This window comes from Lactuca saligna, chromosome 6 (genome assembly GCF_052625555.1).
Source record: "Lactuca saligna cultivar CGN05327 chromosome 6, ASM5262555v1, whole genome shotgun sequence".
In the NCBI taxonomy this organism is placed as follows: domain Eukaryota; kingdom Viridiplantae; phylum Streptophyta; class Magnoliopsida; order Asterales; family Asteraceae; genus Lactuca; species Lactuca saligna.
The window spans coordinates 176,878,432-176,893,144 of NC_136422.1; the positions used below are offsets into that span (position 1 = coordinate 176,878,432).

Below are 14,713 nucleotides of genomic sequence, written 5' to 3' on the forward strand. Positions count from 1 at the left end.
TTGAAGTTGTCTCGACTATTTTAGAAAGTATAAAGAAAGCTCAAAGCGAAGCTTCTGAGAAGAATGACCAGAAGGAGGAACGTTTGGGCAAAACGTTGGTGTTTGGTACAAACGGTCATGGACTGAAGGTATTCCAAGATCGTATTTGGGTACCTAAGTCAGGGGGAATTAGGGATCTTCTGATAGAAGAAGCTCACAAAACCATGTACTCGATTCATCCCGGTAGCACTAAAATGTATAGGGACCTGAAACCCTACTATTGGTGGCCAACGATGAAGCTTGATGTTGCAAAGTATGTGGCTGAGTGTGTGACTTGTGCAAGAGTCAAGTCACAACATCAGAAACCGTACGGGAGTTTAGAACCATTGCCTGTGCCTATGGGTAAGTGGGAAGACATTGCTATGGATTTTGTCACTAAACTGCCCAGAACAAAGAATGGTCACGACATGATTTGGGTGGTCGTTGATCGATTCACTACGAGTGCGCATTTCATAGCAGCTAGGGAGAAATGGTCTATGGAAAAGCTTGCGAATTCTTATGAGAAGGAAATTGTGAGACTTCACGGTGTTCCTCTAACAATTGTGTCGGATCGTGATAGTCGTTTCACCTCAAGGTTTTGGAAAAGTCTACAAGAGGAAATGGGTACCAAGTTATGTTTGAGTACAGCTTACCATCCGCAGACTGATGGTCAGAGTGAAAGAACGATACAAACACTTGAAGATATGCTGAGAGCATGTACCTTGGAATTCCTAGGTAATTGGGATGAACATTTACCATTAGTAGAATTTTCCTATAATAATAGTTTTCACTCGAGCATTAAGATGGCACCTTACCAAGCTTTGTATGGATAAAAGTGTCGTACGCCGTCTTGTTGGCTTGAGGCTGGGGAAAAGCAGTTTATGGGACCGGAGATGGTTCATCAAACTGCTGAAAAGTTGAAAATAATTAAGGAAAGAATGTTAGCGGCTCAGGATCGCCAAAAGAGCTATGCTGACAAAAAGCAAAGACCGATGACTTTTGAAGTTGGGGATTCGGTTTTGCTTAAAGTCTCGCCGTGGAAGGGACTTATAAGATTTGGAAAAAGAGGAAAACTAAGTCCAAGGTTTATTGAATCGTTTAAAGTTCTTCAGAGGATTGGGAACCAAGCTTACAAGATCGAACTACCAGAAGAACTGAATGGAATTCATAACACTTTTCATGTGTGTTATTTACGAAAGTTCACGGGGGAAGTTCCCAACACGATTCCACTTTCGGAGTTGAGAATCGATGAGAACAAAATGTTGATTGAAGAACCAGAGGCCATTGTTGACCGAAAGACTAAGAAGTTGCGACGCAAGATGGTCGAGTTAGTGCTTGTCCGATGGAAACACACGAATGAGCCGAATCTCACCTGGGAGACGGAGAGTGACATGATGGGTCGCTATCCGCATTTGTTTGTTGATGTGTGATTCCGGGGACGGAATCATTCTAAGGTGGAGAGAATTGTAACGCATGTGTTTCTGGGCTTGCCATTTTTAGCAATGTAATAGTCTAGGTTAACCTTTGTAACCCGTTTTGAAATAATAGAAGTGTATTATTTGAGTATTATGTGTTTTGTGCTTAATTTCTTAATTATGTGGTTTGATTAATTAAAAATAAAACTAAGCATCAAAATTTAAGTGTAAAATAAACTTGATATCTTTAGATAATGTTGTAGTAGTTGAAACAAGGTTTCCGAAGATATAAAGAATACCGAAATCCGAGTTATAACGAAGAAGTTATGACTTGTCGAAGTTTCGCGACAGAACCGGCAACACTGAATGACGTAAAAAGTGAAATTTACGTTAGAGCGATAGTTAGCCTTAGTGATCTAAACGAGAATCGAAGATCTCGTTGTTAGTATCGAAGCGATAAAAAGTTAGGCGGGAACGGACGTCAAACGAAGAAGTTATGAATTTATAACGAAATTTTCTGTCCCGGCCTTTTAAAAATAAATAAAAAAAATAAAGTCAAAATTAGCTGACGAAGTCTAAACGAAAGTTGTAGATCGTAGTCTCACCTTCGCGTGGATATAAAGAACGTCGAAAACGGAGTTCGTATGAAGAAGATATGAATTTTCGAAGTTTATTAAATAATTAATAATTAAATTTAATTATTTAATTTCGGTATTATCCGAAGACGAGTCACCGGATTCATCCGGAGTACGCCCCGCATACTCGAGTATGCCCCGCGTACAGCAAGAAATGTCGACACTTCGGATGACACATGCAGTGACGACTTCGGAGGCATGTACGCCCCGCGTACTGGGAGGTTCCAGCCTCCTCTAAATAGGATGCGAGGGGTCCGGGCATAATTGCTCATTTCTCCTCCGTTTCGTGCCGAAGCTCTGCATTTTTACCCCCGAAGCCACCCCGAAGCCCCGGTAATATTCTCGAGTCCCGAAGCAAGTCCCGAGATCCCGAAGATCCCGAGAAGTGCGGTTTCCGAGCCGAAGCTCTGCCCGCGAGAAGTTTGATTTTTGTAAAGATCTTCCAGATCTGCTGAGGATTACTACTTTTGCAAGTCGTAGTGCTGTCCGATCATCTTCTGATCAAGTAAGTGTGTAGTTACTTTCTTCTAACGCATAATTATGAAGTATTTTATACGAAATACGTGTTATGTGTATAATTTTGTTGTTATGTGTGTGAATGTATATTCACTCTCTTTAATCTCATAGATCTGATTTGTTTTCTATGAAATACGTGTTATGTGGGTATGCCTCATCTGTTATGTGAAATATGTATTGGATGAAAATGCTATACAGGTTTTAAACTATGTATAAAAATATATGTTTTTATCTACTAATATGTTGGGTAGAACATGGGTAGATAGTTGGTGTGTAATAAACAGATGAGAGGCCTCGATGTTGTTGTTGTTGTTGACCTAGTTATTCAGCGGAGTATGGATAACGACCACAGACTCCTTCTAGACAGTCTCGTGGAACACTAGTAGGTTCATAACCTGTAGGTGTTGTGAACGATGTGTTCACCGGTGTACTCTATCCCCCTCATGGTTGCCTTTAGGATATCTATTGCTGAGGAAACCCCTTAGCAGTAATGTCCGTCCCGATGAAAATCCTAGATTAGGTTCCTTGAGATAGATGTTGTTTTAGGGACATAAAGTGAGGATAACGGGAATGGGTAATCGGGATAGTGATTGGTTGGTGAAATTAATTATAATTTATTTATTGTGGGTTGCAAACCCTATATGCTTACCAGGCTCCCAAGCCTGACCCACTCAGTTTTATTTGTATTACAGGAAGTGGCGCAAGGGCGTAAAATGGATGAATCATCGAGTTGTTTTGTTTACAAGTCTGTATATGTATATATTTGTTGAATGACTTGTAATATTATCGTTTATGCTTTATGGTCTGTATCGGAACATGACACCGTGAGTTTTAATTATATAATGAAAATGCATCTCTTGATGAAATGCTTTGATAAATATTATTTTATCATGTTTTGTTTTGGGAACAAATTCCGCAACACTTTTAAATCAAAAGGATTTACTCTGAAATTATTTTAAAAAGCATAAATGAAATCGGTCTTTTCTGGCCGAGATTTTGGGGATGTCACATTTCCTCACTGGGTTTAGTGGGTCTAAGACACCAATTTCGACCCTTATTTATTATGCTAGGATGCTAGGAGTCTGCATGACCCTTGTATGTGTTATGTGCTGCTATGTATACCGGATGGGACTCGATGTCGGGCGAGGCTCGATGACTGGAACATATACTAGCGTTTATGATCATTATATGTGTTAGCATGTTTATGTGATATATTGTATGTGTATAGTGGGAGAGGCCGAGTGACAGCGAGGCCTGCGAAAAACAGATCTGTAAACCGAGCGGGGCTTAATGTCGGGTGAGGCCCGATATCGGGCGGGGGCCCAGTATATGATTTATTATGTATGGTATGAGGTAGTTTGGGGAACTTACTAAGTTTTGTACTTACTATTTTTAGTTTATGTTTCAGGTACTTCCGGTTGCAAAGGGAAGAGCTCGGGTTGACTGCATCGCACACACCGTTAGGATTCCTCATATAATGTTTTACTTTGATTTTTATGACATTTGATACATTGGTTATTTGAGATATATGGATGATATTTGGAAATACTATTTTATCTATTTTAAAAATGAAATTTTTGGAGCCGGGATGTTACATTCTTAAACAAGGTACTCCACTCTTTCACGGCATTCTTTTGATTAGGGTAACCATATATGGTGGTCAATCAACAATATCATGTGTATTACAACTCAAATTCAACATTATTTTATGTCATTTGGTTAGTCTAAAATTAGTTTATCATTCGTCATTAAAGGCAGGATACAAAACATTGGCAAATGCAACATCTAAAACTCTATGGGTTCATAATCTATTACTTGAAATTGGTGTCAAGATGACCCAACCTCCTACTACATTTTGTGATAATTACACAGCTACATATCTATGTTCCAATCTCGTCTATAACTCTCATATGAAAGATCTAGCACTCACTTTGTTCAAGAAAAAATTATAGATGATCCTTGAGTCCATTGCACATAAGCTCTATGATGAAATTGTTGATGTTCTTATAACCAAACCATTGGTTCGCAACTTGTTTCTCCATTTATGCTCCAAGACCAAAGTCTCCGATATATCTTCCATCTTATGAGGTGTTAATTAAGGATAAGGATAAACCTTATCCTTAGTCAACAATTTGTTTCAAATACGAATTACAATTCATATTTCTCTTTATCTATAGTATTCTACTATGGTTAGATTAAATTCATTAAATGTCACATTTCACCTCATTCAACCGTTTCATTATTTTAAGCGGTAAGTATGCTCTTATTAAAATTGGTTGCACGTGTTGGTTCAATTTTCTCTGAAGAAATAGTCTACATAAAAGGTGAGCTCCAACTTAATTACATGAGCCATCAAAACATTTTCTTGAAGGCTTGAATTGAAAGAGAAGTCTCGATACTTATGTTTATAAGGATATTTTCAAATATGTATCATTTCTATATAAAAAAAAAATACCCCACATGATACCATGATATTCAACTTAAAAAGCAAGAACAAAGTAGATTAATCAAAAAGGTGAAGGAGCCAGTTCCGTGAGACTCATCTGAGAACCACCGAAATGAGGCAACCAACAAGGAAGGTAATGGTATGTCTGCATGTAAGAACAATACCTCGGCTTTGCAAAGAATGCCGCACACTCCCATACCGGCCTCTGAGATGGGAGCCCAGGGATGCAGTTCTTCCTCACGTCAAGCACCCCTTTCTTCATCAACCCTCTGCAAATCGGACCTACTTGAATGAAATAGTTATCAGACAACGACAGGTTAGCCAGACTACTCATGGCACAAACCACTTCCGGCACCATCCCATACAACAAGTTCCCAGCGAAGTTAAGCACTTCTGCTTTCTTCAAACACCCTAACGAAAATGGTAATGGACCTGTTAAAAGGTTGTTCCCAGCGTCAAAAACCACGGTTTCTTTCAAGAAACCGATCTCATAAGGGAGGCATCCACTCAGCATGTTGTTTAATAGCAAAACCTCTGATAAACCCGACAAGTATCTGGCGATGGTACGAGGAATCGGTCCATAGAATTTGTTGTTGGCTAAGGTGAGGTATAGAATATGTGAGTTTCCGAGAACTTCAGCTAGTTTCTGAATGAAATTATTGTTGTTCACAAACAAGATGTCCAAGTCTTTTGTGAAGAGTTGAGGTGGGATTGAACCTGTAAAGAGATTAAACCGGATATCAAGAAACGATAAGCTGTTCATACCTAGTATCGAGTTTGGAAAAGATCCAGAAAATAAGTTGTTGCTGATGTCGAGTTCGTACAGGTAAGGAAGCTTAGCTATGTTTGGAGAGATGGAGCCTGAAAAGAAGTTAGAGTTAGCATGAAAGAGCGCAAGGTCGGGTAGTTGGTCAAGGAAACCATCAAGACTTGGGGCTGTGAGTTGGAATCCATTGAAGTCGATGGATGCAAGAGTGATGGCAGTTTTGTTGTCTGGCGGGTTGTCACAGTAAAACCCTCTGTAACTACATATATCTGACCCGACCCAAGATCCAGTGATGTTAAGGGGGTCGGAGGAGATGGTGTTCTTGAAGCTTTGTATCAACGGGTAGACAACAGAGAGTCTTAGATCAATGAACGTTAGTCCATCGAGTTCATCTTTGATTACTTTGACAGGGTTTCCAATGATAGAAGTTATTCCCCCGTGAACTATATCGACTCCAAAAGCCACGACAACAACGATCTTGAAAATGAAAAAAATCATCGGCATTTTATTGGTGAGTTTTCTTCGAGCTCAAATGTAAGAACCAGAGAAATGTTAATGGATTTGATCAAAGTAGCCATTAAATATTACTCATTCTCAAGGGACCACTAATCTTTCTTTAAGGTTCGCAGTCATCTGGATTATGGAATTGAATTATGTTTTACATTAGTCATGAAAAGACCCATGTTTATGGCCATGTAGGATACCCAAACTTGAATGAGAAAGGATGAACAACATGGTAGGTCAGGTACTCAGGTCCCACAAATTAACCTTTTGACACGTTTTTTTTAAAACTTACACTGTTTTTCATACCGATAATTCAACTAAAAACAAACAAACGAACAAAAAGTAGCATAAAAGGTTCTCAATTAGTCAATTTATAGCTATGTACAGTATAATACTAGTTAGAATATTAAAGATGAATGAAAGATTAATTGGTTGGACAGGTTGGTGTTGTTGGTCTTCCACTTAGAAAAGGAAAGATGAAGAAGGAGAAAGCAGTGGAATGCTTTTGATTCAAAGGTGCTGATGATTGGTTAATACTTTTATTTGTTAATGTACTCCACCAATGACATGACATGGCAATTGGTGCATTCATATGACGCCCACTTCATGTCATGCCTCACTTGACAATCTTTATAAGTCTAAACCAAAGTATTATAAATTATTAATAATGATTAATATAAGGGTTATTCGTTAAAAAAAAAAAACAAACTACGCATTTCATTAAAGAAATCGTCGAAATGCCTTTAAATTTGCACGAATATTTCATTTGCCATTTACGCTCCGATTCTTCAAGACCTTATCTGGTTATCTCTACCGGAATACAATGACGAATTACAAATCTAGTATTTAAATTCACAAATATCCAGTTTAAATGAGGTAAAAATAATAAATAGATCAATTTTCTTTTTATGGGATTGGTATGTGAGTGACACCATCTAAGCCAAGTATTTCATTAACTATAGATCAGTTCTTATATACTTTGAGAAAGGAATTTATTGTTCATTGTTATAATTATGCAATGAATAACTTGTGTCATTTTTTTTCAAATAAAAGTATTAAAATTATACCTAAAATATATCATAATCGTCACAAACCCATACTCATTAATAATAGTCAATATTGCATATTAATCACAATTGTGGTTGATATTGTCAAAGCAACTACTTTTCTTTGGTTCAAACAGATGAAGAGCCATGGAGGTTTAAATTAATTGGACTTATTCGAGCATTTACCCTTTTAGACCATGCGGTATTGGCCAAACGAGAAGAAACGGTGATGACGTGGCACACCTCAACGGCGTCGTGACGGGGGAACACCACCTCCTTATTTGTTTTTGCTCGCCGAGGTTGAATCTCGTGGCCGTCGTGACTGGATGTAACGAATGAAATTTAAACGTTTTCAAATGTTTAAATGACAAAGGTTTAAAAAAAAAATTAACTATTAAAAAAAATCATTTACCCTATAAATACCTACCATTTTATAAAAAATTTCACACACTTTCTCTTCTCCTTTCTACATAGTTTCAATTATCTTCAAAAAAAAAAATGGACTCTTTCGAGTCGTCCGATGATTCAGATGACGATATTTTCTTTAGGATGATGTATCATTATTACACTAACGACCTGCTACAACCAGACTCAACCCCGCTACTAACAAGACATGCGATGTTAAACAGAAATCGCGAGGAAGGACACAGACATCTATATCGCGATTACTTTGCAGATAATTGTGTATACGGGGCGAAAGACTTCAAAAGAAGATTTCGTTAGAGTATGGATGTGTTCTTACGAATCGTCAACGCCTTGGAAAGCTGATATCGCTTCTTTACTATACTTTTAAACAAAATAAATAAAAATGTACAACATGTTTCTTTAATTTTACAATATATGCAATATATTTTTAAACTGTAGTTAATTTATGTTTAGGTACGAATTTTTTCAATTAAGATATGATGCTATAGGTAGATGAGGGTTTACAACGTTGTAGAAATGTGTTGCAGTCATTCGTTTGATGGTTATGGGGGTCACCCGACACCATGGATGAATATATGAGAATGTCTGAAAGAACCGCAAGGGAGAGTTTGTATACATTATCAAGGGGTGTTGTTGAAACATTTGGAGACGTGTATTTGCAGAAACATTCGTTGCATGATTTGCAAGAATTGTATGCAGCGCATGAAGAACGCCATGGGTTTACCGGAATTATCGGAAGCATTGATTACTGAAGGCGACCATTGGATTTGCAAGAATTGTATGTGGCGCATGAAGAACGCCATGGGAGAGTTTGTATACATTGTCAAGAAGGAGCACCTAAGGATGTGGAACGTGCTTTTGGAGTGCTGAAGGCGAAGTGGCATATAGTCGAACATGCAACACGACCATTGGATTTAGAAATTCCACGATATATCATGTATGCATATATCATAATGCACAACATGGTAGTAGAACATAAAGAGCGAAATATTGCATATTATATCCCAACAGAACCCAGACACGTTCAGTTTCAACCAGGAACAACAGATTATTTGCATCGCGTTGTTGACATTCAGGACGCAAATAAACACAGACAACTTCGAGAGGACTTGACGGATTATATCTTCTAATGGTAACAATAACGATAACGAATAGCGTTGTTTTTTTTTTTTTTTTTTTTTTTTTTTTTTTTTTGAATTTGGATGGTATTTTTTTTTGTCTTTGGATGTTATGAGTAATTTAATCTCTATGTTAATTCTAATCTTTAAAAATTATTATATGTTATTTATAATTTTTAAACATTATGTTTTATTTATTATGTTATATTTAAAAAATATTTGTCTAAATTAAAAAAAATGAAAAATAAATTATAAAATGGAAAAAAAAAAAAGTTGGTGTCATAACAAAATACAACATGATAATCATTTCTCCACTTAGTGTTATAATACCATTGATGATGTGACATGTGATGTGGTACAAAAATAACGTTACATCTAGTTGTCCACACCTAGTGCTCTTAACTAGCATGTATTTTTGAATTTTGTTGTTTCCTCTTTGTTGTTTGTAACTCTTTACTCGCCTAGAGACTTGCTATGTGTAGTCTATTTTTAATATATCATTCGATGGTTTAAAAAAAAAACAATATACAAACATTAAGAAAATATACTATATTAATAACTAAACAAATAATATATTATATTAATAAACAAACAAATAATTAACATTGTTTTTAATTTTTTTTATTAAAGTTATAAATATAACTATAATTTTAATAAATCATAAAATTAAATCAGGTTATATCTAAAAAAAAAGATGGAAACCGGAAATATAAGAAAATATAATTTGACAGTTATATATTTCCATACACAGTAGAACATACTAAATATCAATGTGTATTTTGTTAGATAAGTAGAAAGAGAGACCTCAAAAAAGAACACATGGTGCATGTTGAGTTATATGAATTTAATGAGTACAAACTTATAATTCATTGTATCATTTTGAGTATCCTTTAATGTTTTAATTTATTATATATATATATATATATATATATATATATATATATATATATATATATATATATATATATATATATATATATATATATATATATATATGCTTGTGTTATGATTTTGTGCAGGAGGATATATTGTGAACAATTTATATAACTATTGGACTGGATTAATAATGTGGTCAAGATATGTACACGCGAGTTATATTTGACCTATATTATTGATCAAGTAATCCGAATTGACCTGTCAAAGATATAGATAGGATATTTGTGTAAGGATTGAAGGTTACTGGGACTTTAGCACGAATATCTTCTTCTTTCTCTCATCTTTAAGGTTCTCTGTTCATAGTGTTCTTCTTATGTTATTAATTATTCTTTCATGAAGAGTGTGGATTAGTTGAGTGATTTGTAGTGAGGTCTTTTGTAGAGAGAAGAGTGTTTATGTAGAGAGGTTTGATTTGTAAGTAATCCTGAAAACCTGGTTCTTAATGAAATAAGAACTGTTGATGTTGTATGTTTGTTGTGTTTGAGTTTCTTTTGTTGGTATCAGAGCCGAGTAACGGTGTTTGTGATCAAGTCTTGTCTAGATTGGTCTAGGGTTTCTCATCTAGGTCAAGTTAGGGTTTCAGATTATTTTTGTAGATCGGGTCAGAGTTTCAGGTCTAGTATATGGATCTGATTCTGGTTTTCATTCTTTTCCTGGGGTTTTTTGGATCTGTTAGGACTACAATTTTTTTCCTGATCTGTGGTGGATCTTGAAGAAATTGGTGATCATCAACCTGGTTGTTCTCTTGTCACTTCTTAAGAGTAAACGTTTGTGGTAGTAGTAAACGTTTAGGTTTAATTTGTATTAATCCTAACGGCCAACGCTATCACAACGATCAACATTAAGATTGTGTAAACAAGGTTCTAAAATCAGGTTGGTTTTGGCATTTGAATGCCCTTTACGATTTTCAGCGGTGATTCTGTATTACAGAACTCATCAGAACTACTTTGCTGCTTGTTGAGCGTATTAATTGTGGATCACTGTAAGTTTCACACACTTCTTTTGTTTTCTTTTTAGTGTTGTTCTTGATAGATCAGTTAACATCTGATCATTTGTTTTGCTTCCTTTACATCTGTAAACTAGATTGCTTTGGCCTTCTATGTGCTATAATTCTTGTCTAGTCTATAGAAACTATTGTGGAGGTGTGTGTTTTGAGTATTGGCTTTTTGATTTATCTGTTTTTTGATTGGTTATTGTTGTAATCATGTCTGATACACCACCTGAAACACCTAATAAAAATGATGTTGTTGATTTTGATAATCCACTGTATTTGCATCCTTCAAACCATTCTGTGACAACTATTATAAGTTTTAAACTTCTTGGTACTGAGAATTTTAGAGTTTGGAAGAGTTGTATGACTAAGGCTCTTAAAGCTAGAAATAAACAAGGGTTTATTGAAGGAACTGAATTGAAGGATAATAAGGATATTGTTAAATCTTTAAAATGAGATAGAGTTAATGCTATTGTATGTTCCTGGATACTTAACTCTCTTTCTGAATCTATTTACATTGGACATGCTTGTTCTGAGTATGCTTTGGATGTTTGGAATGAACTTTGTGAAACTTATTATAAGGCTGATGGTTCTGTTGTTTTTAATATTCATTAACAAATTAATAATCTCACTTAAGGTAGTTTGTCAGTATCAGATTATTTTAATAAGCTAGATGGTCTATGGAAAGAATTTGATGGGTTAATTAAGTGTCCTGACTGCACTTGTGAAGCTACTACTCACACTAAAAGTCATTCGAAACTCATGAAACTTATGCAGTTTCTCAGTGGTCTTGATGACTTTTTTTAACCAAGTTAAAAGTCATATTCTTTTGATGGAACCATTGCCTGATGTTAAAACTGCTTTTTCCATTGTGTCTAGAGAAGAGTCTAATCAGGAACATGAGAATATTTCTGTTTTATCTAATAAAAGTCAAAATTCTTCTGCCTTTGCTGGTAAAATTGTTGATAATAAAAAATTTAAAGGTAGAAACCAGAACTTAATCTGCAAAAATTGTTGAATTAAAGGTCATACAATTGGAAAATGTTATAAGTTAATTGGATATCCTAAGGATTATAAACCCAAGTCTAAGTTTAATAAGTCATCTACTTCTACTGTGTCTGGTACTGCTTCACATGTTAGTAAAAGTATTAATGCTTCTGATAAGTCTGATCATTGTTTTTTAATAGATGATCAATATACAAAGTTAATGTCACTTCTTCAAGAGAAAGAGTTATCAGAAGGAGTACCTGCTAATGCTAATATGGCAGGTATGACTTGTAATAATGTTCTTTTTAATAAAAGAAAATGGATTTGTTATTCAGGGACAAGTCAACATATGATTGCATCTAAATCACAACTTTTTGATATGGTTGATGTCTCCAAAATTAATCTAAGAGTTGATCATCCTAATGGTTCAACTGCTAAAATAGATAAGATTGGAAACATTAATCTTTCTAATTCTATTATGTTGTCTGATGTCTTTGTTATTCTGATTTGCATGTCAATCTGTTGTCTGTTCACAAAATTTGTAAAGAAAATAAGTGCAAGGTTGTTTTAGATGAAAATAATTGTTTGATTCAAGATTCACTGTTAATAGAGACTGTGAAGACTGGTAAAGAATTTGGAGGCCTTTATTATTTGGAAAATCAAGTCTTAGGTAGGTCAAATACAGTACTTAATAATCATACATGTTTTGTATCAAAATTAACATGGCATAATAGAATGGGACATCCAGCTGATAAAGCTCTAAATGTTTTAAAACCTTTTTTAAAATTTGATGATCGGTTAGTTATGCCATGTGATGTTTGCCATAAGGCTAAACAAACTAGGGAATCTTTCCCTCTGCGTGAGAACAAGTCCTTTAGTTTAGGAGAGCTTGTTCACTTAGATGTTTGGGGTCCATATAGAGTTGTTGCTATTGGTGGTTTTAGGTTTTTTCTTATAATTGTGGATGATTTTACTAGAGCTACATGAGTTTTTTTGATGAAGTCTAAAGAAGAGGTGTTTTATTGTTTCCATGAATTTGTTATGTTATTAGAAAATCAGTTTAATGTTAATCTAAAGATTATTAGATCTGATAATGGAACAGAGTTTGTTAATCTAAAGATGAAAAGTTTTCTTGAATCTAAGGGTGTTATTCATCAGACTTCTTGTGTTCACACTCCACAACAAAATGGAGTGGTGGAACGAAAGCATAGACATTTATTGAATGTTGCTAGGTCTTTATTTTTTCAAGCTGGTTTGCCTAAAAAAATTCTAGGGTGATTCTATTTTGACTGCTGTGTTTTTAATAAATAGAACCCCATCTTCTGTTCTAAATGGAAAAACACCTTTTGAACTAGTCTATAAGTATGTTCCAGTTTATGATAAAATTCGTGTTTGGTTGTTTAGCTTTTGCTACTAAGTTAAACATTACTGATAAATTTTTGAACGTTCTGAGAAATGTGTTCTTATTAGTTATTCTAATGTTAAAAAAGGTTACAAATTGTTTAGTCTTGATAATGGTTATTTTTTTTTCCACGGATGTGAAATTTTATGAGACTGTTTTTATTTTAAGTTGGCTTCTAAATCAAATGAAATTTCTCAATTTTTTGAGACAACATTTTTGAATAATAAGGATCCGTGGGATCCGTTTTCCAATGATGAACTTTTATTTTATGAAATTTTTTATGATAATCAAAATAATGGAGATTATAATAGTAATAGGCAGGATGGTGATACAGTTGTTAATCAACCTTCGGGTGCAACTAATTTAGGTATTGAAGGTAGTTCTAGTTTAGATGCAACTATATCTCATCAGGAAGGTACTCTTTGGTTGTGAAACTTCTGGTTCGCAACCTGAGACTGTTACATTGGATCCCACTAATTGTTCTGAGGAAAATCTTAATAATAATAATTATGTTTCCGATTCTCAGTTAATAGGAGTTAGAAAATCTACTCGTGAGTCCAGATTTCCTCAAAAGTTTAATGATTTTGTTATAGAAGGAAAGTATAAATATGGAATCGAAAGGTCTGTTAATTATTCCTTTGTTAGTTTTGATAAAAAAAAAACGTTTTGCAACAAATTTAAACAAATCAGTAGAACCACAATCTTATTATCAAGCATCCTTGGATCCTAACTGGGTAAATACTATAAATGAAGAAATTGAAGCTTTGTATAGAAATAATACTTGGGAAATTTGTGATTTACTTCTGATAGAAAACCCATTAGTTGTAAATGGGTGTATAAAATAAAATATAAATCTAATGGAGAAATAGAAAGGTTTAAGGCAAGGCTTGTTGCTAAAGGTTATAACCAAAGGGAAGGAATAGATTTTGATGAAACTTTTTTACCTGTTGCAAAAATGGTTTCAATCAGGATTGTTTTTTGGTTATAATGATAAGAATAGTAACAAAGTATGTAAGTTACTAAAGTCTTTATATGGGCTAGAACAAACACCTAGAAAATGGAATGAAAAATTGTGTGGTTTTTTACTTGAGTTTGGATTTGTTCAAAGTATGAATGATTTTTCACTGTTTTTTAAAATGGCTAATGGTACTATTGTTATATTACTTGTATATGTTGATGATATAATTTTAAGTGGTAATTGTGATAAAGAGATTAATAAGGTTAAAAGTTTTTTAAAATCCAAGTTTTTGATCAAAGATTTAGGAAAATTAAAGTTTTTCCTATGAATTGAAGTTATAGATATTGATAAAGGAGTATGTTTGTGTTAAAGGAAATATTGTATGGAGTTATTACATGAATTTGGTATGTTAAGTTTTAAACCATTTAAAACTCCTTTAGATTGTAATGTTGTAATTAAAGGAGAAGACACTGATAATAATGATGTGCTTATCCAAAATGTTGTTCTTTATCGGAAGTAAAAAGCTCCTATCTTGACCCTTCCTTCGTG

At 34.5% G+C, this 14,713-nt stretch overlaps 1 protein-coding gene across 1 annotated transcript; it reads right to left on the reverse strand.

The window, feature by feature from the left end:
• Positions 1-4,878: 4,878 nt before the first annotated feature.
• On the reverse strand, positions 4,879-6,438 carry LOC145003435 (uncharacterized protein At4g06744-like). The gene has a single exon (XM_078962555.1). The coding sequence runs from the start codon at positions 6,298-6,300 to the stop codon at positions 5,092-5,094; it is 1,209 nt and encodes a 402-aa protein (XP_078818681.1). The 5' UTR covers positions 6,301-6,438; the 3' UTR covers positions 4,879-5,091.
• Positions 6,439-14,713: the final 8,275 nt, after the last annotated feature.

Excerpts from the sequence above, each read along its gene's own strand:
- LOC145003435 (XM_078962555.1), bottom strand. The coding sequence starts at position 6,300 with ATGCCGATGATTTTTTTCATTTTCAAGATCGTTGTTGTCGTGGCTTTT.